The sequence below is a fragment of the Stylophora pistillata genome, chromosome 6 (genome assembly GCF_964205215.1).
Source record: "Stylophora pistillata chromosome 6, jaStyPist1.2, whole genome shotgun sequence".
NCBI lineage: Eukaryota > Metazoa > Cnidaria > Anthozoa > Scleractinia > Pocilloporidae > Stylophora > Stylophora pistillata.
Genome location: NC_142524.1, coordinates 19,306,981 through 19,331,997, shown reverse-complemented (window position 1 = coordinate 19,331,997; position 25,017 = coordinate 19,306,981). Strand labels below are relative to the sequence as shown.

Genomic DNA, 25,017 nt, shown 5'->3' with positions numbered 1-25,017 from the left:
TTTTAAAAAAAATTCAATTCTCCTCGTGTCTGTCACGCTAAAAAAAACCCTGGATAAAAGACGAAACAATCATGTGATGGCATTTACCCTTTTACACCCAGAATTAGTTTGCAAGTTCTGCACATTGTTCTCCAGACGGTTCCTAACGTACATACAAGGAGAATTTGTTTGAAATAATCAAGAGCTTGATGAACTGGTCATCATGTTTAGGGGTGAGGCTGTTGGGATACTCAGGATCAGGGGTTAAATGGTGAACAGAAACGGCTCAGATTATAACAAAAAGGCTCATCACGATATTTGTTCCCCATTTTTTTGTAAAATGCAGCGTTTCTGGTTTCTTTTAAAGATCGCCCGTTCAGGCGAGATATCCACCTTATTATCGGCAATGCGATTCAGCAATAAATGTCTTTTAATGACCATAACTTAAATCTTCAGTTGGAGTTTTGTGGTTTTTACAACTGAATATTTAGCTGGCAGCGCTACTAGAAGAAATATTATCAAATACTGAAATGTTTACGATAATAATAATAACTGAATTATTATAATTATTATGATTATAAAATATTATTATCAATGAAAGTGATAAAGGTAACGATGATGATCATTAACAACAGTTAGGGCGAGAAGGTGTCTCCACAAAAGCATAAGTGTGTACCGAACATGGCACGTCGCAATGATTAGGTTACATTGACTGCCGCTCATCAGAGTTAGTGGCTAGAAGTAGCAAAGTCATACATCAAGGCCCTTCTCCGTCTTTAACTTGATCGGCTCTAAAAAATCGAGATTGGAACTAAGTTACAAACTGTATGCCCTGCTCCTTTTTATTCCTAGCACGAGTTATTTAGAGGGGCTTAGGTTCAGGTACCGAAAGGGAAAGACGGAGAAATGTTCTTAGTATACGGCAAAGTTTACTTTCATGGAACAACGATGTCAGATATAAGTTACATTTTCTCCGATTATTTTATTTTAGCTATAATACGGTGCATCTGCTGGGCTTATTTCAAACTTAATAAAGAGAATATTGTCCACAAGATGAAACCCCGATTTCAGTTTTTCATGGGAAAGAAACCTTCCAAAACCTCGTCTCTCGTTTTCCTCGCCCTCTGGCCGTTTCATGCTTTTCCATGAAGCCTCGGGAACAAAAGACTTGACAAAATTACGCCTTTGCAGCACATTAGGGTTTTGGTCGAGAACCGAAAGCGTCACTTTATGTAGGAAAGGCCAAAGTAATATTGGGTCGTATTTCCCCTTCATCAGTGCAATATATAACGATATATAAGCGTTCTTGGCCTCTTTGGTGCCATTGGGATACATGGCGAGTTTCATTTTGTACCCTTGAGGACCAACGTAGAAGGGATCGCTTTCGACCCGAACCTCTTTGTCTTTCCTCGCCTTACTGACTCGATCCCAAAACTCGGTCACTTTCCATATAAATGGAGTAAAGGTTTCCATTTCTTTGTGCTTCAGTTTCACTTCAGTCACTTCGCTATATATTCCAGTGAGCTTGGACTCCATTTTTTGGTAATCAAGCTTTATTTTCTCCATTTCCTGCCTCAATATTCTGGTTTCGTCTTGCACATCAGCAAGTTTTTTGACGGATAGCTCAAAATGACGTCGGAGGTTTTGCTCTAGATGATCTTCTACGTCGCACCTTTTAATCTAAAACAATGGACACAGAAAAAATGAGTTAATGAATTAATGAATAAATGAATGAATGAATAACTGGGAAATATATGAATGAATAAATAACTGAGCGATGATGGTAACGGTAATGATGATGATGGCGAAGATAACGATAACGGTAATGATAGGGATAAAATCGAATAGACAAGGTCCACGAGGATGACATTAACCCTTGCTACCCCACTATCAGAGTCGTCAAATTGCAATTATTCGAAATTTCCTTGATAACTGGATGACAGGTCGACAAATTTCCCAAGAAAGATCAAAGATAGAAGACTAACGTATCCAATGCCTTTTCATATACTAGAATTATGCCAACTTCTCAGAAGAAAGTTTATGCTCGTTGGCTTTGTATATTCTCATGTAAAACTTGAGTTGGGGTATCGAAGAAATTTTTGGTATTGTGTGACCTTAATAAAAAAGGCTCCCAAAAGCCGTTTACTCGTGTTAAATAGATGACACTTATTGTACGTAACCGTCCGCCACATTGTCAAGTAATTTACCAAAATGAGTCTGAGAAAATCGACCTCCATTTCGAAATTAAAGAAATGTTTTCATGTTTATTTTTATAGTTTCGGCAATTTCTAAGAGCCTTGAAATACCTTAATGGTAAAAGTCAGTTGGTCAGCGGATGATCACGTTTTCTAATTAAACATCTATGCTATCCTGGGATAATTAGAGTGGACCTAGTAAGAGTTGAGCACACTCTCTCCAGCTTACCCAAGAGATCCAGGATATATGTTGCTAACTTACCTGATTGTCACAACCCAGATAGTCATACTGGCAACTCACTACAGTATGAGAGCAAACAACCTCCTGATGAGCCATCATCTAAACGGAGGAATCAGCGAAATATTGTTGGCATTTTGTCAGGAAACCTGTTTTGGGTGTAAATGCCTTTAAAAGTGCTGTTGAGATGTAAATTGTTATTACTTAATTTCACTTGATTCTCACTTAATTTTAAAAGCGAAAATGCCTCCAGGTCGATCAATGCAACTCAGTTTTTCAAATAAGACTCTCTGTGAGTTTCTTTGTTTGCTTGTTTCTTGGTTTTTATATTTTCGTTGTCGTCTTTGAACACCATTTCTTGTTCAGCTTTTTTGTCATTTCCTGAAGTCGAGGCAAATAAAAAATGCTAAACAGAAAAAGCAAGTGTCTTTAAAAAAAGAGTCTCGTACCTCTTCCCTGGCAACAACCTCACCACATCCATTAGAACAGTCAGTAGGACGTCTTCGGCATTCCCCAGCGTGTATCTATCAAAAACATGGACCATACATTTGTTTATTTATTATCATTATTATTATCAAGGCTTCAATGACAACGTTGTTTTATGGCTATTGGAAGACTGTTAGTCACCTCTTCATCGTATTTAGCGTGTTTTTTATCGCAGTATCCACATTGCACCGTTCTCCAGGGACACGTGTTTTTCACGTGGTCATCCACAAGTCTCCTCTCCATGGTGACGTCACAGTGAAGATTCGGACAGGAAGTTATCTTGCAACCGCAGGACTGCAAATGAGTCTGCAGAAGGAAATCAATCAATGACCCAGCGTTATTCTTCGCTAAAGTTGATCATAGCTCAATGGGTTCAGGAAAAATACAAACCGTTCCAACTAATGGTCAAGACTCTTTCAAGCTTTTTGTACCATAGAAGAGATGCGTTTGGAGCACTTTTAGAACAGGAACCTGAGTTAACAGAAATAGAGTGAATCTCATGTAAAAGCTGAGATGGAAATCATGCTCGTTGAGTACGCTGCAGGTAGCTCATGACGTCATTCGAGATGATATATCTTTTATAAGACAATTCTTCCCCAAAATTCTTAGCCTCTCAAAAACTGTTTTTATTTACTCATTTCTGATAGACATTATATATGCTTAATTGTGTCAAGTTGTTTAGCTTAGTAGCTACTTTTTTAATAAGAGAACCCAGTAACAGAGATTGGTTCTATTTCAGTCTTTTGAGAAACTTTTCCCCATTAATGGAGAAAATAAAGACACAGGTTCTGTAGATTTTAAACGTGTTATTTAATATGTTTTCCGAAAACTACGGGAAGTCTTGGCCCGGTCAGGTTTATCATCCACAAAGCGTAATTAAGAAAAAACTGCACTTAATTTAAATAGACCTGAAATGTTGAATGAGACGCATCACAATTCGCAGGAAATGAATACGTCGATATCAGAAAAACAATGTAAAGTTGAGATGAGTGTTCCACAAACCGGCGGCGAATTAACAGGTTTCACTTGGTTAAACCGCTGTTCTCACTCAGTCTGTTCGCAGATCCGATACAAATTGAACATGAAAAATGTGGTTCACGCATTATTGGTTTGTATGCAAGACTTGGTTAAACAGAGATTTTTACTAATAATGTATCTTGTATTTGCTAAATTCCAATATTTTGTAAGTTAAGTCGCACACTAAAAGCTATATCAAAGGTCAGTCTTTTCCCAGTATCTCCTGTCAATTTCTACTGAAACAAAAATCTCAGGGGAGTGTGTGGGGGGGGGGGGGGAGGCTTGTTTTTAAATCACCTCACAATTTACGTTTGGCAATAAATAGACACCACATATCTCTCACTGCTGATAAGCTTTGCTCACTTCGACATCTCTGGTTTCCCCAGTCCACTCGCATCCTGCGCTTGGACACCTCACAAGGCAGGACAAAATACTTCTTTCTGTCGCTTTATCGGGAAATATGTCCTAGATAAAAAAAATGAAATTATAGTGTAGAGGTTCAAATTATAGAGAAACACACTGAATCGTCATTTTACTTCTGAAAAAACCAGACATACCTGTTTGACCTGTATGGTCAGAAAATCATATCGAGGAATGTAAAATTGACAACTTATAACTCCTTATTTTAAAGATGAGGGAAACTGCAATATGCATAACGCTTGGGATAAAATGAATACTAGAAATTAGAATTAAAATAAGAAACGATAACCGACAACCCCTATTTTATATGAATTGCCCGTTGGAAAAAATTCTTACCACTAAGAGATTAACAGTAATCAAACCTGACTAATTATTTGGGGACTTCAATGCTGGAATTTTTTTTTTTTCTTTTCAACGGGAGCGATACAGCTGAAAACAATAAATTCGTGTATTCGGTAGCGGTTATCATTGCATCAGTCAATTTGATTGACATAAATTGAATGTTCACGCATCCAAGATGTTCTGTTTCAGACCAAACACTGGGGGATCAGCATCGATATTTTCAATATACTTTCAATATAATATAATTTCAATGGACTTTGATCTCGTCATTTCCTTCACCCACCTCCACACTGGCATTTTACATGACCAAACTGAGACGAACCGGCCACCCACGAAGTCACTGAACTTAGTACATTTAAGTTGTGACGACTAGCATCTGCCCGAGCGACTAAAGCAAGATGTTTCCAAAAACTATACCACTACATATTTTCTTAGACATTGCTATAGAATAATAAAGTACGCAGTTGAATTTAAGGTCTTTTTATCATGGAGGTTTTGGGATGAAACCGTGGTTTTAGTCTGTATGATGATTCGTGGTGGTAGGCATAGCGTGACATCATTTTCATTTGATCGCGTGCTATGTAAATCACCAATGTGTCTCATCCTGATGTTTTATTTATTAAAAACTGTCTCGAAAATGATCACAACAGTCCTTACAGACGTCATGCTGTTCTACAAGCCGCATGTATGCGCAATACTGTTTCTTATTCTTCTTCGAAAAATTCTACAATGAGTTACAATGATCACCTTCTCTCGGTCCAATCTTTCCCTGTCAACAGGGCATTCAGGAACTTGTTGTCTGTAATAAAACATAAGGCGAAAATAAGAACAAGAGTTAGGTTAGCAAGAACACCGCCTTGGTAATCGGATTAAAACCAATGATAAGCTGTACATAAAAGAAGAACGTGATCGTGATACGATAGAAGAAATTTCTGTCGCTTTCGATTTAGCATATATTTTAGAGGTGTTTAAAACCGCATTTTATGAGAAAGTTAATTCTCCGCTGCTACTCATTTCAGGTAACCCACAACGGTGGGATAGTCTACAAAATAAAACCAAGAACAACATAAGATAGATTTTCTGTTTCGCCTGTACAGACAACACCGCCGTCAGGAACCTTATTTACTATAGCGACGTAGTCTGAATAAGAGTCTCGGCGGAAACTCTGAAACTCTTGTGAAATAAATTAACAATTTCTGAGAGGTAGAATTCGAAATTTCCTTCGGGAGTCCAATCGAAAGAACAACATCTTGCAAACGTCAAAGCGTCCGACAAAGATCCTTACCTTTTCATGGCCTCGTCGAGACAATTCTTGCAATATCTGTGTCCACATCTAGTGAGAACTGGTTCTCTCAAAGGTAGTTGACAAATCAGACAGTGAAATTCTTCAAAAACGGTCGAAACAAACTCGTACTCATAGCCCGATAGCACCGCACCCTTATCGAAATCTGCCATCATTATAATGTCTTCCATGAGTCACGCAATTCAAAGAAGACAAGACGGAAAATTGTGATAATTTGATTAGGCACAGCTTGTGGTCCCATTGTTTTCTACTGCAGTTTTTTACATTATCATGAAGTTGTGAGGCTGTTGCTTTCAAATGATATTTACAATTTCAATTACATCTCTTTTCCTTAAATTCTGAGAGGAAAGTGTGGAGACATCTTATCATCAATACCAAATAGACACATATTTAAGAAAAAGCCATCCCTTAGGAGGTAAAATTATATCATAATGAATATTTATTATATAGGTACTGATGAAATATCAGGATTTCTCCTTTTACTAAAAAATCATATCTTCACCACGCGCAGTGAAGATACTATTTTTATCTTTCACGTGTGAGGAGATTGGTGTGGCCATGGTTACCAACATAATAACCCAATTGCTGTTTCGAAAATGAATAAAAAAAGTTGTCCTTTATGTGGAAATTTCATCAGTATCTATATAATAAACACAAAATTACATGGCCGCTTGGGGATACGAATTTTATCTTCTCGTGCTGAAAGTATCTCTCACTCGTTTGCTGCGCCCACTCGTGAGAGATACTTTCAACACTCGAAGATAAAATTCGTATCCCCGCGCGGCCATATAATATCCTCTATATGTTATATTTTTTTCGTGTTGTTAACAACCGTTATTAACCTTTTATTTTTTTCCAATTGCTAAAAGAATGTTGGGATGAGATCTTAACATTCCATTGGAAATGAAACAATAAAACTCATTAGAAGGAAAAAATAACCTTTAAAAAAGACAATCACCGGTGAAACCGGAAAATTGAAAGCTTAAGTCATAAAGTCGCTAGGTAATTGCAGGCTTGTAGCGGTATCGATGTGGTTTAAGCCCTGATGGACCCTGGTGAACCATTTGGTAAAGTCGATCAGCTTACAGGGGACAATAAGGATCTACCATGAGATAGAATAACAAAGAAATTTTTTAATTTGATCATTCCTAATCTTCTAATAGTGGCTTGACACAAAATTAGCGGCTGGCGATATAACTGTTTTAATTAGTATAATTGCTCTGGTGATTATAGAAATGTGCGCACTCTGATTGGACAAGGATTGCGTCATATCTCTTTATAATCACCTCGCGTGAGGTGATTATAGCAGCGAAAATGGCTGCCCCGCGTTTTGTCAATGTTGCCGAGGAAGGGATGAACGTCGGATAAAGAAAATTCAATTCCAAATGAACCTATCAAATTCTATTGGAAACTGGCACTTCACCTTGATACAAGTAATCGTCTCGAGGACTAATCAACAATTTTACAGAGCCTGAGGCGAATGTTCGAAAAATCAACAAAAAAATAAAATAATGGCTGAAAACACAGACTGGCAGTTGGTGGCTGAATTAGATGTAAATCAAGACCACCCAATGTCCTTTTTTTCCTGCAGTTTGCATCATGATAAATTACAGTTGCATAGAAAAAAAGTAGATTGAAGATCAGCTCCATACATTTTTCAACTGTGGATAACTTTTTTGACTCTCTAAAGGCAAAGTTCAAAAATGTACGTGTCGTTTCAATTGCCCTGTTACCTCTCTGTCCAAATTTCCCCTATACTAAAAAAGTCTCTCCTCATAGACCACCATCTTGAATATACGCGAAGAACAGTATCTATTCACTAATTTCCCAGAGATTGTTGGTACATGCGGCGAACAATAATGAATAAACAGCGAACGTTTCGAGCTGGTTACGAAAATCTTCGAATTCCGAAATGGTCGCCATTTCGTGACGTCACGTGGTTATCAAATTTGATAACGATCCCGGATTCATGAGGACAACTCACGGTCCTCTTAGTTGCCTGCTACAAGAGGTAATGGGATTTCAGAAAAAATAAAAACGAAGAAAAACAATCAACAAAAAAAAAAAGAGGAATTGGCACAAAAACTGTGTCCACAACAGATGAACATTCGAGCATTTTAACTACGAAAACATTTAGAAGCTGGAAGACGACAGCATGATAAGAATTGGTAGTGGTAGTGTGGGGAATTGGTAGTGGTAGTGTGGGGAATTGGTAGTGGTAGTGTGGGGAATTGGTAGTGGTAGTGTGGGGAATTGGTAGTGGTAGTGTGGGGAATTGGTAGTGGTAGTGTGGGGAATTGGTAGTGGTAGTGTAGGGAATTAGTGAGGAGCCCACACTGTCACTGTTTTCTTCCAGAATTTATTGCTCAAAAGCAGACAGAACAACGTTACGCGAAGTCTCTGACCGACTAGAAACTTCTCAATAATTTTCTTATCGGATGAACACACCTTGATCAAAGCGTACCTTGATTGGCTATAAAGTTCTTCCCAACAAAGACAAACAAACTGATTTATCGGAGCAGACAGATCGTGACACTCGATTTCCGGCAGATAATTTTAAATTGTTACAATACTAATTATCCTGTTCCGATACACTCCCCCCATGTGCATTCAACGAGTAAGCACATGTAAACAGTTTTTTTAGTAGATGATGATCTCATTCCGCTATTTTGGTTATATATATATATATATAACTGCAGACAGTACTGTTTCGGCCTTCTGGGCCTCATCAGTGCAGTGCTAATGCTAGGATGGGGGAGAACCGAGACGGTCACCCCAAACGACCCAACCTTTGTGGTATCGTCTAAGCCATGCCAGAGTGCTCAAACTAGAGTAAACCAGCGAGCATGCGCTGGAAAATGGAAAATGTTATAACCCCCTTTTTCTTTCTTTCTTTTAGTTTGAATCGCTCAATGAATCGCAAGTCGTTAATGGAACTCTCAGGCCAACAGAGGTGCACCGCGCCAGGAGGATCAATAAAGATTCGCAGTCCGAACCTCACAGCCAACACGAACGTAGAAAGTTTAAAAAATTGCGAGGATGGACAACTTCTGACGTAAAAAATATAAAACATTTTAATAAAAAACGTTTCGGTCAAAGACCTTCTTCAGTTATTTACAACTTTTGAAAGAAAAAAAGAGCATTAAATAGGATCGAAGTGCTAATGATTACGTGGTTACAGATAACAACTAATGAACTGGTGCAAATAAACAAAAACCTAATTACAAAGAAAGCAAAGGACAAAATACAAGAAACAAACCCTAAAAACTAAGAGATAAGAATACTAAATATGTTAATAAGAGTGGCGAGATCAATTGCAAAAAAGCAATGCGGCGAGCATTAAAAAAGGGAAGGCCCACTTTTTACTACAACTGTAAACCGTGACAAAATCCCAAAACAAGGCCTTTGGAGCCCGAAAGGGCAAATTAGCAACAAAATCCCTGGAGGGGCCCTTAAATGATACTAATCATATTAAGATCCCTTGGCAGGGCCTCTGAGTCCAATCCACACCTAAAGGGCCGGTAAAATCCAAGAAAAGGGCCTTTGAACGATCAATTAGTAGCGCCTAATATAAGATGGAAAATTAATTATAGCAAATTCTATCTTTCGAATGAAATTCCTTTCTTTTATTCAAACCATGGTGTGCCAAAGAGAACAACTGAGCACTCCAATAAGCCTCTTTTGTGATTAAAAGCCTATCGATCTCTGCAGAGCCACGAGGGGCCTGTACCTGGTCAATGCATTGGAACGAAAAATCGTCCAAGGTGTGTGGGGTTTTGTTGAAGTGTATCGTAACTTCACAAGTTATTTTGTTTGTGAGCATGGTAGATTTGTGATTTCGAAATCTCACTTTAAAGTCGGTGGTAGTAGATCCCACGTATTGCAGGCGACATTTCTTACAGGAAGCCAAGTAAATCACATTTTTAGAGTCACAGGAAAGTCTAGAGTGAATGGTGTAATTTTTGCCCGTCTGAAAGCTGAGAAATGATTTAGATTCAACAAAGAAGTTCTGACAGAGGTCGCATCTTTTCTTATCGGATTTAAAGCACCCATTGTTATGAGGAATGGTTTGTCTCTCGCTGGCAGTTTTAAAAAGAGATGGTGCTAACGATTCTTTGAGATTTTTCGATTGACGAAAAGATGGTATGATAGAACTTCGAGGAAAAAGTTCTTTCAATTTGGGGTTAGATTGCAAAATAAACAAATGCTTTCTGATTATGTTGCCTACGTCGGGCAAGTTAGGATCAAATGTAGTAACAAATGGAAATAGTTTCTTCGCTTCTTTTCCACGAGTCCTGAGTAAATTATGTCTAGGGATGGCGGAGGCTTTGGAGAATTGTTTAGAAACTAATTTAGAAGGGTAACCCTGGTTAACAAGGTACTCTTTGTACTCAACTGTTGTCTTGGCAAAAAATATTTCTTCAGAGCAATTTCTTTTCAATCTTGTGGCTACTCCAAAAGGAATAGTCTTGAAAACGTGCTTAGGATGGCAGCTGGAAGGCGGAAGATATAAATGGCTATCTGTAGGTTTGGAATAGACGTCTGTCCTGATAAATCCATCGATAAGATGTAGAAAGATCAAGTAGAAAGATCAAGTACGTGGAGCTCACGCTCAGAAAAAACTAGCTCAAACTTAATAGTAGGATACAGAGAATTGATGTAATCAGTAAATTGATGTAGGGCAGGAAGGCTCTGCTGCCAGAGATCAAATACATCGTCTCGATATCGCCACCATAAGGACGGCTTTATCGGACCAGAAAACTTAGCTTTGTGATCAATTTCGCCCATTGCTAGATCGGCATAGCTACAAGCATTCTTCGGACCCATAGCTGTGCCATGGATCTGAAGAAAGAAATTCTCTTTAAAAACAGAATGATTGCTTTTCAAACAAGTTTTCACGGCTTCTAAAATACAAGTCGTGGATGGAAATTTGTTTTCTCTAATATTCAAAGCCTTCCTTACTGCAGTGAGGCCGAGTTTGTTATCGATGTTAGGGAACATTGAAACCACGTCCCATGAGACCAGTAAGGTACCAGTTGAAAATGGACCGCTTGTGTTAAGATGTTCTATTTTGTATTTTGATGTTCTATCTATGTACAGGCCTGAAAATTTTTTTCAGGTCTGATTTTCACTATTGCTCAAATAGTGCTTTACTGCGAAGAATCGTTCTCATATACGTCTCATAACCGCAGTTCACACATATGTTTCATATGTTTGTTGTTGTTTGATTTATCATCTACGGGTTTATATCGAATTAATTTGATGGCCTGCTCCCAGTTGGCTTGTTAGCTCAATTGGTAGAGCGCTGCACTAGTATCGCAGAGGTCAGTGGTTCGAATCCCGTACAGGCCTGAAAATTTTTTTCAGGTCTGATTTTCACTATTGCTCAAATAGTGCTTTACTGCGAAGAATCGTTCTCATATACGTCTCATAACCGCAGTTCACACATATGTTTCATATGTTTGTTGTTGTATGTTCTATTTTGTTAAGCAGGTCGGTAGTGTCTTTAATAAACGATGGTAATTTTCGAGCAAGTGGTTGTAAATAAAATTCAGTAAAGGCCGATAAGTTTTCAATTGCCGTGCCACAACAAGATGTAATAAGTCTGAGCGGTTACCCGTTTTGTGTGTTTTGATGTTTCCAAATGCAACTCCTGGTCTCGCTTCTTTATTTAAAACCCATTTGGCTACTTCGGGAGAAATCTCACCTTTTCCTAGCCATTTGGAGCACCAACTCTCTACTAATGCCAAATGTTTAGAGGTTGGGTCTGATTGCAAAGGTTCATAATGCAACTGATTGTTAAGCTGACCAAACAGTTTTTCCTCGTACTCCCCTTCATCAATTAAAACAAATCGGGATCCTTTGTCCTGTATACGAATCACTACATTGGAATTTTTAAGTTCTTTAAGCGCAGCCCGTTCTTTTTTAGAAAGGTTATCTCTAGCTTGCCTACTGTTCTCAGGATTGATAAGATCACGCCGTACATTAGCTAAAAATAGTTCAAGTTCAGGGTACCTTGACGTTGGAGGTTTCCATTTCCTATCCTTTGGTACGCGGGGTAGGTGGCTAGGAACTGTCAAGTTGTCATCAGGATTACTATCAATGAAGAAAGCTGCTGTTCGTAGTCGAGCTTCAAATACTTCTAAGTCATCGTACACGCTCTGCCAATTAATGTCCTTAGGTGTTGGGCAAAACGATGGTCCTTTCCTCAGCAATTTTACCTGATCTGCATCCATGGATGTGCTCGAAAGGTTAACAGGGTCTAACTGGTGTAGTTGGTCCAAATTGACTGGGTTGGGCAATCTGCGTTTTTGGCGGAAATGCTGACGTTTCCTTAAGAGCCTGCCCCACTTGTTGTAGCGTCGACTGCGTCTGGTTGTGGGTGGATTATCCATTCTGGTGGCGTTGTGTAGGTCCAATTTAGAGTCAAGAGGAATGGTCTTAAGCCATACTGAAGGCGAACAGTTCCTTTGTGGTTTTCACCTCTTGGTTGGATTCCTTACTGGGTGCGGTGACAAGGTTTTCTGGCCATTTGCTAGGGTAGCTAAGCCACTCTGGTCCCCTCCACCATAGTCGGTTCTCTTTAGTTACCAATCCACCACGACAAGCGAGATCTGCAGGATTATCTCCAGTTGGTACGTGTCGCCAGATAACCTCAACATGCTCTCTAATCTTTCGCACTCGGTTAGCCACAAACTACTTGTAGTCTCCTCCACCTAATATCCAGTGCAAGGCAACCCTACTGTCGAGCCAACAGTGTAGGGAACTTACTGGGAAACCTTGAAGCGCGTCTTGTACGTTGCTCAAGAGGTTTACAGCCATGTGACCTGAGACAGCTCAAGGCGAGGTATAGTTAGGCCTTGCTTCGCCAGTCTTGCTTTTTCCGTGACAAGTTCTTGATTTACAGTGCTTGGTTGTTTGACGACGGCGTACATAGCAGCGGTGACGCCCTTTCCGCTCGCATCCCCGAAGGCATGGAGTTCAGTTTTGTCGATCGATTTATGGACGCTGGTCAGTGCTCTTGGGCAGGAAACCTCATGTGGTAAAGAACGCTCCCACTTCTGCCACTGTTGTTCTAGAGGCACAGATAACGGTGCATCCCAGGTGGATTTCTCTTCGCAGGCATTTCTGTAAAGTAAATTTCCCTCCAAGGTAACTGGCGCGATCAGACCAAGGGGGTAGTAGATTCTTGCTACTTTTCCCAGAATCCCTCGTTTAGTAGGTAGAGCATCTTCTTCTGGAATAGTGACTGCAATTTCGTCCGTTGATTTATTCCATTTTAAACCGAGCAGACCGCACTCTCTGGACTTTACTCCTAGTTGCTGTTTCGCATAGCTTAAGTCATCTTCATTCTCGGTGTCCTCTGAGATCTCTAATTCAGGGATGTTTGAGGGCCACTTGTGCAAATGAAAAGTGGCCCGGCGGAATATTTCAGTCGTTGTAGCTTTCTTTTGTTTCGTTTCTTGGACAGTCCCTCCGCCAGTAATGAGGTCATCTACATAAAGTTCTCGTTCTATTTCTCCAACAGTATCAGAATTTTGATTGTTGGGGAACTGTTTCAAGTTGATCTCATGTTTATAGTAAGCGAAAGGAATTCTCACTGTTTCCTCACTTATAATAACTTGAAAAGTGCCTTTAATGTTTATGTTGTAAAAAGAGCTTAAACAGGAGCAGCATGAGTGCTTGTATTCTCCAGTCCACTAAATGCTGCTTTACAAGACTCTTTGCTCTTCCGATGCACAAATCAAAGGTCGTTCTTGTGCATAAGCAGGACCATTTGCTTCATTTGTGTTATTTTGTTTTAAAAAAAGCCCAAGTGGATTATAAGCTGCCTCAGTCCCACAATGGCAACAGATATTCCAGACATTTACTTCGTCATTGAAAAGGGAAACTTACTCACAACTGTCAATTTGGCGCAATTTCTAGCAATGTTTGCACAATCGATTTAATAAACTATTTAGGTTATATAAAATAGTTACATTCATCATAGGTGTCTATGTTGTCCTTTTATTTCTTATGTTTTTCTTTGTTTATGCTATATCGCAAGATTCTTCATAAATGTCAAAACACCGTAAAAGGTTTTTTACTGAAACAGTATCTAGAGCCTAATAAATGAGTGTTTGAAAGATGCAGTATGAGGTGTATTTTCGATATGTGATAGTAAGGGGGAAAATCAGAACACAGAGGAAAGACCCCTCTGCTTCTAAGTGGTGCAAATGGAGTTGAATTGGCTCTTTTAGAGGTCATTTATATAATTAGGAGAGGGCTGGAATTTGGGGAGCTGTTTTGGCTCTTTTCAATTCCGAAGTGGCTCTAATATTTTCCAAATTGACCCTTCACATGGTCTAATTTGGCCCTTACAACTAGGGCGATTTAGCCCTAAAACTGGTGCTAAAAACAGCTCCATTTCAGTGGGGCTGAATTGACTCAAAGTCAGTACCTGGACTCGCGCGTTTTGGCCCCACTTTTATTAGGGCCAAATCAGCTCCTTTCATTTTACAGTGTACATTTTTAAATGGGGCGCCATAATCTAGAAATTAAAAGAAAATGAAACTAAGGCCTATCGAAGGCAGCCACCATGCACGACTACATGAATTTTTCCCCGGCCTTACCGACACAGAGATAAGGTAACGATTTTTGAAAACTACAACACTTGAAGTTTTATAATTTGAAACAGCATATGGTACAAATTCGCGCAAAATACAGGAAAATGTTCGTAACTGTGACCCTAAAGCCTAATAAATAGTGTATGCAAGGGCATTTCTTGAGCTGGCCAACCGAGTATTTGGTAAAGAAAATTCTGGTATTATGGTCTCATGTATAACAATAGTTAGCAAACCGATGTTATATATCCTTGGTTAGTCTTATTGAAAATTTAACTATACTAGGGTTATAGTGGTAAAGGATCGTATTGAAGATCTTTTGCCGCATCCCAGGTAAGCTGATTAGGTTCATTATCCTCGCTTATCACTGCCTTAATAGGTCCGGCTGATTTAAAAGATTGTTTCTTTCTTAGATGTTCAAGATAGCTGTTCTCTTTTCTTGTCATTTTTCACATTTCTCTCTATTTACTTGTGACAGGTTTGGATTCAAAGCCAGGCTCTTCACATACTTGCCAACATAGGCCATTTGGAGTGTTTTTCCTTCGTAACATGTGTTTTCCGTCTCCTTCCTCATTTGTCGAAAGGCTGCGAGGTCTTTGTAAAACCCTGCACCTTCCATTTTTATTCTATGCCAAAAGGTTTTGTTGAAGTGGTCATAGAGAAACATATCAGCGTTATTCCACCGTTTGATATTTTCCCTCATGTTTTCACTGAACGCAGCTTTTTCTTTATCTATTCTCTCATTTGTTTTAATATGTAGAACATCACTGAGTTCCCAGCAAAGCAAGCGCTTAATGAGCACCACGGACTCCTCGAAATACTCCATAAGCGTAAATAGGTCAAATTCCTTTTCTAAGAATGCAATGTAGTTTTTCACTGCTGTGACATTCTGATTAAACTGAGAGTCGAAACCTAAATCAAACATCGTTTGGTTTCTAGCTAATTGATGTTTATTAACATCCTTAAATTCTATCCCTTTCCTGAGAAATTGTTTGATAGATTCCGTGGGGTCAACACCTAAATTGAATCTTTTACCAAGCCCCATATAGTTAAACACAGACTCAAACTGGTCGACTGGGTTTCGAAGGATTGTAATATATTTACTCACATTTTTAGGAAAAAGGTAGTTCATCGTTTTCTTACTATACCTAGTGTGACTACATAGGAAATTTGGCTGGAGATCATTACGTGTCAAGGTATGTGCAATTCTAAAACGTCTTGGCCAACCAATGACTGTGTCTGCACCAAGAATAAAGGAAAGATCTCGGGAGTCCCCATAACGGAAAAAAAATGTTACATGCTGTAGAAGACCCTGTTTTATGTGTCTTAAGAAACAGGACATTTATTACTGGAGAGCAACTCTTTTGAATGTCGGGATCGTCCGTTGTTTCCTCGATATTCCACAATTTGGACTCATTGCTGGGAAAAGAAAACAAACAACAATGTGGTGTGATGACAAGTACCACTACTCTCCAGGTTTTGTTAACAACAGATATATATGAAAACTATTGTAGTTATCTCTCCTCCTTCTTTTCAGATGGTAAGTCTATGAGTGGGCTGGGGATATACAACCTTATAAAATAACTGAAATAATACGAGCGCCCTGATGGTTAATAACCCGGTCTCATTCTCTGCACAGGTGAAACCACAGAGAATTGAAACATACCCAGTGTCGTTTCAGTAGATGGTTTGAACCTGGGGTTACGTGTAATCACGTGGTCTGATAGTCTGGATGAGATCAGTCCTGATCATGAGAAGGACTTGTTACAGATATTTAGAGTTGCGTTGCGCGTTATCATATGACTTAGGTGTGTACGTCTCGGACTCGTTGAGCTTTTTTGGACTTCGAAACGTGACTCGAGATTCAGTTTTGCTTTAATTTCTACTGTTAAACTTGCTTTAATTTTTAATGTTAAACGGAATAGATTTTACTAGTCTGTTGTAGAAAACGTCAGTAACAACTCCACCCTCACCCAGACGATCAGACTGCACGATCATACCGTCTTTATTTTAAGTATATTTTTACTGCACGTTCTATTGGTTTACCTGAGTAATGAACCACGCGGGATGCTGAGAGGGAACAAGAAAAGTATAGCGTTAGTAAGTAAGTTTCCTTGCAGTTATTCTTTTCAATTAATAAGGACTTGAACAAAGGTGGTGAGGACCCTGTAATTACCAAATTTTTTCATCTATAACTCACAACTTTACTCATAAATTTACTTATTTATTTATTTATTTATCAACAATATTTTAGCAGAGATGCCCAGTTCAGCATATGCTGGTTTAAATGGGGCTCTGCATAAAACAAATTACAATACAATTACATATGATACAGTATAAAACAAATGTATGATATCATAACCAAGAGAATATTTACAATTAAGTTAATTAACTAGAAGTTATTCTAAAATAAGCTTCAAGTGACTGTTTTAAGTACAAAAGATTTTCAGAGTTCCGTATTTTGGATGGTAGAGAGTTCCAAGTTTTTGCTCCATTATATCGGAAAGAAGACTGGTATTTTGCAATTTTGCTAGAGGTAAACGAATCAGATCTTTTTTGCTGGATGTTTTGGATGGCCAACTATTGTTATGTTCTGCAGAATGACTATAATTTTGAAACTAGCGAGGCCGTTTCCCCTAGTATAGTCTCAGGCTCGTTTCTCACTTTGTTCACCGCAACAGTCTCTTCCAAACTATAAAACCTGGGGACAATGTCCATACGGTTTCCTGTGGCACTAATTCTGTTCACCTCTCCCTGGCATGCCCTTTGAGAACTACAGTTTAAAATCCTTGCATTCAGGCCTTGAACAAGAGATTATCAACTGAGAGGACTTATCGCCGTGACCCATGATATTCTTTTAAAGTCTTTTTTAAATTTCGCTTTACGCTGCCAACAGAAACCGCTCGACTGTTTACATCTGATGTTCGTGGAACCTGAGTAATCTTGTTTGTTTAATAGCCGAATGATTCTATTGATGAGAACTACTAAACTAACTGTGTATTGTTATTTATTGTTATCATTGTGACCACTAGATTCTTTAGTAGAGTTCTGTTAAGTATGAATGACAGAACTGCCAGTGGTGATTAGCGATTTGAGCTTTATATACAACACGGCAAACTTTGTCTGTGTTGTTCTTAAGTTGTGCCCTCCAAGGTTACCAGCTGGTAAGTCAAAAATGGCCTCTTAACAAAATTTTTTTAGGAAAAATTTCGTTAAAATTTTATCATATCAATGACAGCTTTCGAATGAGATTTATTTGCTGTTTCTTTTATAATTGTGAACTTGAGTGTATTCTTGTTGACCTTGTTTGTTTACCTCGTCTCTTCCAGCACAATGTTACAGGTAATTTAAAACAATATTTTCGCCTTTCTCCTAAAAAAATTTAGCTGTCTGTATTAAATTGAGTCTACTCTCTGGTTTTCAATCGGCCTTCATCGTTTTCATGCGCTTGAATTATCAAAAAGCGAAAAGAAACGCCGCGGGACAGAGCTGAATGATGAAATGCTACGTCTGAGGGCTTGCGGTCAACAACGCAGGCTCAAAAGTCCTAGGTCTAAAAGTTAGCGAAATTAGTGGAAAATACTAAGGGCTGACTTTTAAAACCTAGGAACTCTGTTTTCGTCGAAGGCACTTTCCTATTTCCAGAGGTTTTAAGGAGAGAAAATCAATTAATTTTTGAAAATTTTTAGGGGGTGAACCAAGCTTTTGAAGGTTGTTCTGTAAAAGAATAGCGGCAAGGAAAACGACGCCCCGAAGCAACAGAATAGGAAATCAACCATGTGAACGACTCAAAGTCCGTGTTTCCGCGGCAAAACCTAACGCATGCGTATACGTTATTCAGCTCTGTCACGCCGCGGTACTATTCTGACATTTTGTACTCCTTCTATTTTGCATAATCCACAAATTTAAAAGATGTTTGGCTCTCCATTCCAATACTTACCTTTATTGATTTCTAAGGACACAGATATAAGAATCAACAAAAAAACTGTGCCAGCTTAAACGCCAGCTTAAACGCCAGCTTAATGTTCAAGACTAAAGTGAAAACACGAGGCGCAGCTGTGTGATTTCACTGCAACGTTTTGAACATTATTGGCGTCATTTCTATGATCAATAAGATTATAGACAATTGAAAATTAAGGTTAATTTGCTTTTCTCAATAACATTAAAATGTTCATGCAGCCAATGTGCAAAAGCTTTCGGAAAATCACCCGCGCGTGACATGTTCGATCGTACCTTTGATGTTTGCGCTTTTGTTGTTTTAATTTCTGCTCTGAAATGACTTCTAAAATAAAATTCCAGTTGGTGATGGTGCTAATAGACTCTGTTACCATGAATTTTATTTATCGTCCACTTGGTTATTAATTTCTTTTGCCCTTTGCTTTGGCATCTGCAAGTATTTCTACAAGGTCGTCATCCTTTAACTTTGTCCCTCCTTTAACTAAAAACCGGTTTTCTTTTACTGAAGATTTCTCCTCCACTTTTCTTCCACTCCGATAAGTTCGTCTTCAAAAATGTTTCCGACTATGACGTGCTTAGAATTCGGATATTCGCCACTGTTTACATTTCAGAACTTTGCAATAGTTCTTTTACGAGAGAAATGTTTTCGCCGACATGCCGAGGATGGCTGAGCGGTGCGTTTCATGATACGTCATTCATCTTGATGACAATAATTTCTGAAGTTTTTGTAAAATATTGTATTGATTTCATGTAATTTCTCCCAAACGGCAAGGGTTCATAGAAGCAAAGTCATCTACAAAACTTTTCACCAATCGATAAAAGTAATAAGCTGTAAAGCTGACCGAATTTAGCTAGAAGCTAGTCAATGTCACTTTGTAAAAAATCAAGGTTAGAAATCAGTGTTTTGTCAGCGAGATCGAACTTGTCCTCTTCTAGTACCTTTTAAAATATATCTTTTAGACTGATTTTAACTGATTCCTCTCAAAATATTTCTACATTCGATACATCATTTAAACACTAAGCTATATAGATTTGTTAAACACATTTGCTTAGACTAGCTCGCCATCGGCTAGTTTGTACGGAAACTGGCCACCGTAAAGAATTTCAAAGCTGACGTTTCGGGCGTTAGCTCTTCGTCAGAGCGAATGGGAAGGGCCCAACGCTCGAAACGTCAGCTTTAAAACTCTTTCTGGTGGCCAATTTACACTATTAAATCAGTTGATAAATCCAAAAATGAACAAAAGACTCACCCCTTGTGAAGCAACTGGTAATCCACGTTCTAATGTTTACCAAGCGTAATTCAACTCTCCATAAGACGCAAATAAAAACAGAAGAACAATAAGCCATGTAATCAGTAAACATCTTAATCTTCTCTGGCAGCAAAGGTGTAAAATCCAGGAACTCTCTATTGTCATGAGTACGCCCGTCGGAGGACTTTAGTCTAATCAGCAAGCTCCAGGCTCTGAAGGTCTACTGGTTGAATTGGAAACCAAAATCTATTAATTCTGACATTTACTTAGTCATTATATCTCATTTGCATTCTGTGCTTATTTCGTTTCTTTCCTTTCTTTCTTCTCTTTGTTAACCATCTTCATAAACAAAATGAATATTTACCTCAATGAGTAACATAATGGTGTTGACTCAGATGGCAAAGGTGTGTTAGCTTATGTGAATTCAGAATAATCCATTATATTATCAGTTACAGGGCTACCAAAAACACTAGGACCATGTCAGAATCATGCATCAAAATTTCAACAACGATAAAAAATTGGTACTAGTTGGTTTTAAATCATCAGTTTTTTAAAGAGTACATAGCAATTTATTCCGCTTGATTATTTGTTTGGTGAAGCGAAACAGTTTGCTTGCTTATTCAAAATGACAGGAAATCATTATCATACTCTTTGGTACGCACTGCAATAAATCAATATGAAACATAGGCCTTTAAAATCAAGCCACTATTCAAAGTACGTTCTTACTTGCTACAAAAAAATTAACTTACAAACGCCAGCACGCGAAGATTTCGTTCAACGATTTGCAGTTTGAGATAGAATAAATATATGAAAATCATATATTGCGGTATTTGATACGTATGATGGACGATCCTCGCAGTAGATAGCGCTATTTGAGCAATAGCGAAATTCAGACCTGAAAAAAATCAGGCCTGTACGGGACTCGAACCACTGACCTTTTCATATATTTATTCTATCTCATTTATCACTTTCACGGGTTCATTACGAATCAACTTAACGGCCTGCTCTCAGTTGGCTTGTTAGCTCAATTGGTTAGAGCGCTGCACTAGTATCGCAGAGGTCAGTGGTTCGAGTCCCGTACAGGCCTGATTTTTTTTCAGGTCTGAATTTCGCTATTGCTCAAATAGCGCTATCTACTGCGAGGATCGTCCATCATACGGATTTGCAGTTTAACAGTAAACTCCGCTTAGCTCCAGTTTAGTAGTCGTTTGCTCTCCTTTTCGAAAGTATCAAGAAATCTTTCATACGCGCTGATCCGTTTTCCCCGGAGGAAATCAATAGAAGAATACGATAAAAAGGTTTATCTCTCTATCGAGAACAGAATAGGAATTGAAGAACAGCTGAAAGATTCGTTAACGCCAAAATCGTAAAAAACCACAGTAATTCGATGATCTGGCGGAAAATTTTGTGAGTGATATTGCTTAAGACCCAATTTGGAGTCACAGAGAAACGTCTTTGTCAACTTAGAGCGACGTAAAATTGGTGCATGCAATGCCAAGTGAAGTAATAAGTCAAAAGCTCTCTGTTGCCGGGAATTATGAATGAAATTTTCTATTTTCTCCGCGACATATGATATGGGCCAGAAAGCTTTTCTTGTACACCCCATCATAGTAAAGAAGCTTATTTTCATCGGGAAAACTCATTCATGACAAGCATTTCAAAGGTAATCTGAAGGTACAGAACCGAAACAATTCGTAAAAGACTTCGGTATACATGTTTGAATTTTCCTGCTACGTATTCAGTGTTAACGGTTTTCCAGATTTCATTTGACGCTTGAAACGCTGGTGCTGTAGGCAAGGATGGCGAAGAAAAATAATTGTTAAAACTTAAATACCTTGTAGAAATTACAACAGCGAAACAAAATGTGATCCATCAAAGAAAATGCATGATACTAGGCAAAATTTAATCACCTTGAGTTCAACTTTTGTAAATTATGGATAACATTGCTCCGTGGTAACACCCGGTAAGTACTGCGCGTGCCGACAGAGCTTAATAATGAAATGCTATGTCAGAGGGTATGCGGTCAACAACGCGGGCTCAAAAGGCCTAGGTCCAGGAACTCTGTTTTCGTCGAAGGCACTTTCCTATTTCCAGAAGTTTTAAGGAGAAAATTAATTTATGAGAATTTTTAGGGGTGTACCAAGTTTTTGAAGGTTGTTCTGTAAAAGAAAAGTGGTAAGGAAAACGACGCCTCGAAGCAACAGAATAGGAAATCAACCATGCGAACGGTTCAGGGCCTGATTACATGAGCCGAGCTGGCCCGGTTAGCCGAGCTGATTTCTTTTGATTTCACGCTTTGGCGAACACTAAAACAAAAGAAATCAGCCCGGCTAACAGGGCCAGCCCGGGTCATGTAATCAGGCCCTCAAAGTCCGTCTTTCCGCTGCAAAATCTAACGCATGCGTATACGTTATTCACCTCTGTCGCGCGTGCCCAGTTTGTTGTTAATCGCTTCTGACCTTGACCGTTTAATGTGCTCTCCTTGCTTGAAAAGGGCATCTCCTAGATCTAGGCTGCCATATACAAAGTGACCTGTTCCTCAATCTTGGCGGTTGAACTGATGGAAAAAATTTGCGCATAACTCCATACTATTGTAAAACAAAGACAATATATTGTTCACTGTGTGCATGATGGAGTAGGGGGCTTACAAAATCTTCCTTCATTGTTGTGTTTGCCATGGAGGGACCTCAACAAATGTTTTTTGAAGTAGGAACATGATCTCGAGGTCGCGGCGAGTGAAGAACAAGTGGTGACATCTAACTAGTGCTACAAAAGCTTTGTGAGCCAAAGAGGTTACCTTTAATCAAGATGGGAGTATTTCAAAACTGTTTGGTAAGAGTCGCATGCTTCGAACGCAATCCTCGTGCTTCAATATAGGCACGCTGTTCAGATCATTTTTTTGTGGGGTAGAATACAAGGAGCTTGGACGTAGTTGTGGGTTATGTTTACATGGAATGTCTTTGTAATTATAAGTTGTCTTTGTTTCGCTCTTAGCTCAAGAGAAAAGGACTTTAAATTGCGTTCAAGTTCCCTTATCTGCGTGCACGGGAGATATTGTTGTTCTCACTCTTTCCAAAGACGCCTAATTTTTCAGCCGAGAGAAAGACACTCGAAGTAGTACAATTCGGCTTGAATGAAAAGCTAACCTTTTAAGTGTGTCGGTCTGTAGTCTCCTTCATAGGTGGACAATATCTGTTAATTTTATTATTTTCATCGCACCTTGTGTTGAAAGGGTAACGTTCGACTGAGCGAATCCTATTTTCTTTGAGCGACATTTGCTTTTTATTTTCATTCGAAAGCGACAATCTTTGTTTACATGATTTTCCCGCTGGCAACTGAAACAAATTCTCTCAGGCTTCCCTCTCTCGAAACACAGAGCGCAGTTGTTAGTGATCGTAACTTATTTTTACAGAGTAAAATAATCAGGACTTCGGTCTTGCCAATCCTTCTAACCTGCATTGTTAAATAAAGATGTATGTATGTATGTATGTATAAACGATATGCGACAAACAATTGCGTAAGTTTTATTTGTAGGAAAATCGTTGGAAAATTGTCTCAATAGACCGATTCAGTCTCATTTACTTCCGGTGGGTCACGTGATCTGAATTGGGTAAACAGACAGCCGACATCTTGAATTTTCTGGACAAAGCTTGGTACGCAGTCAATAATTCTAGGCAAAATGGTCCATTTTTGCTGCGTTTATGGTTGTCAAAATAATTGGAGGGATAGTACAATTTTCACTCTTTTCCTAAAGGGAATAGATTACAGAAGGTAAGAAGTTATCTTTCTCGAGTGTTTTATGCGACAATTTGTTGCCGCGACTGGCTTCTTGAAGCGAAGCGAAAAGTGATATGTTTAGCTAAATTTTTTAAAAATGTTTTTTTAGGTTTGGATAACGAGAATCAAAAGAGACCCTAAGAGAGATTTTCGCATTTCTGACAGTACTAAAGTCTGTTCAGCTCATTTTGTTGAAAGCGATTTCATTAATAATTACAGTAACAAAAGAAGGTTGAAGCAAAATGCATACCCCTCTGTATTCCCCTGGACGAAAGACGCTCTGGAACGAAGCCTTCCGGAAAAGAGAAGTAAAATACAGTGGGTAAATGAATTAGCTGCAGCTGAAGAAACAGCTTCTGAAGGTGAAGGATCCAGCTGGAAGGAAGCTGGTTGTGAAGAAAAAATATCAAGAGGGACTCAAGTAGAGGTAGAACTACCTTGTTGTCACAGATTTTCAGTTCAAAGTTTGCTTATGAGTGCCAGTACTGAAGCCACCAGAAAGGAGTATTTTAATCACTTCACAGGATTCAGTGACTGCAAGAAATTCAGACAAGTTTCGGAATTTGTCTTGCCTGGATTAGACAGAAGTGAACTAATCTACTGGAATACGAAGATAGCAAATGATCCTGTGGAGGAACAGAAACTCTCTTTCTCTCATTTGTGTTCTCGTTTTCTGGGAGGTCACAGTGGTTTCCTTGATTTTCTTCTTCTGCCCCACTTTCCTTTCTTCAGAAGATCTTTCGATTGATGCTCTACTTTCGATATCTTAAAGTCTTCTTTCATGTCTTTGACTCGCTGATTGATGTCTTCTCTTCGGCTTGCTTCCTCAAGTAATAGATCTAGGTCCCATTTCTTCTGAATGGTTCTTTTCACGAGTTCGCAGTCCTCAATAGTCTGTATCAAATGTTCCATTATCATGTCTTCTCAATAAATGCATAAAGATATGTTCTAGAGAGGAATGACAAGGAAATTGGTCCCAGTATTTATAAGACTCTCTGGCATTTTCATTACAAACTGTAACTTTCTTTAAGACCTGTGTACATTTTGACCTGGTAAAAAGTATGCTAAGAAATCCCTCTTGGTTGCATAGTATTTATTGTTCTTATATTCTGTTTTCTCCATTTCAACAGTGACAGTGGTGTAAAGACGTGACTTCAACTAGTAGTTGTCATGGCAGCTGGCCATTCAGAGGAAACTCAACAAGAAATTCATGGCAAGAGAGTAACAACAGATCACGTTTGTGTGCTGTTAACAACAGCAAAGTAAAATGTTATGACACTATTTATTGCTGGTGATCCAGAGGAAAACTCTTGTTTTTCCTTTTTGCTTTTCGCAAAAGTTGTATTTTTGGGGTTACACAAGATGAACTAATATGACACAAAAATAATTATTTTTAAGCCTCCTTGTCCCTTTAAGTGCTTCTAACATGGTTTTTTCCTGAAAAAAATTG

The 25,017-nt window shown here is 38.7% G+C and overlaps 1 protein-coding gene and 2 pseudogenes across 2 annotated transcripts; all 3 read right to left on the bottom strand.

The window, feature by feature from the left end:
* Positions 1-391: 391 nt before the first annotated feature.
* On the bottom strand, positions 392-6,179 carry LOC111327495 (TNF receptor-associated factor 6). The gene is made up of 7 exons (XM_022931702.2): positions 5,963-6,179; positions 5,425-5,476; positions 4,279-4,380; positions 3,040-3,204; positions 2,862-2,936; positions 2,437-2,514; positions 392-1,659 (listed from the first exon to the last, which is right to left on the bottom strand). The coding sequence occupies exons 1-7, from the start codon at positions 6,148-6,150 to the stop codon at positions 967-969; spliced, it is 1,353 nt and encodes a 450-aa protein (XP_022787437.2). The 5' UTR covers positions 6,151-6,179; the 3' UTR covers positions 392-966.
* Positions 6,180-9,563: 3,384 nt separating this feature from the next.
* Positions 9,564-12,375, bottom strand: LOC148728673 (uncharacterized; annotated as a pseudogene).
* Positions 12,376-13,896: 1,521 nt separating this feature from the next.
* Positions 13,897-18,914, bottom strand: LOC148728672 (galactosylceramide sulfotransferase-like; annotated as a pseudogene). Its single transcript, XR_015988667.1, has 3 exons — positions 18,817-18,914; positions 16,630-16,653; positions 13,897-16,002 (listed from the first exon to the last, which is right to left on the bottom strand). The product of XR_015988667.1 is annotated as a galactosylceramide sulfotransferase-like (transcript).
* Between the last annotated feature and the right edge of the window lie 6,103 nt (positions 18,915-25,017).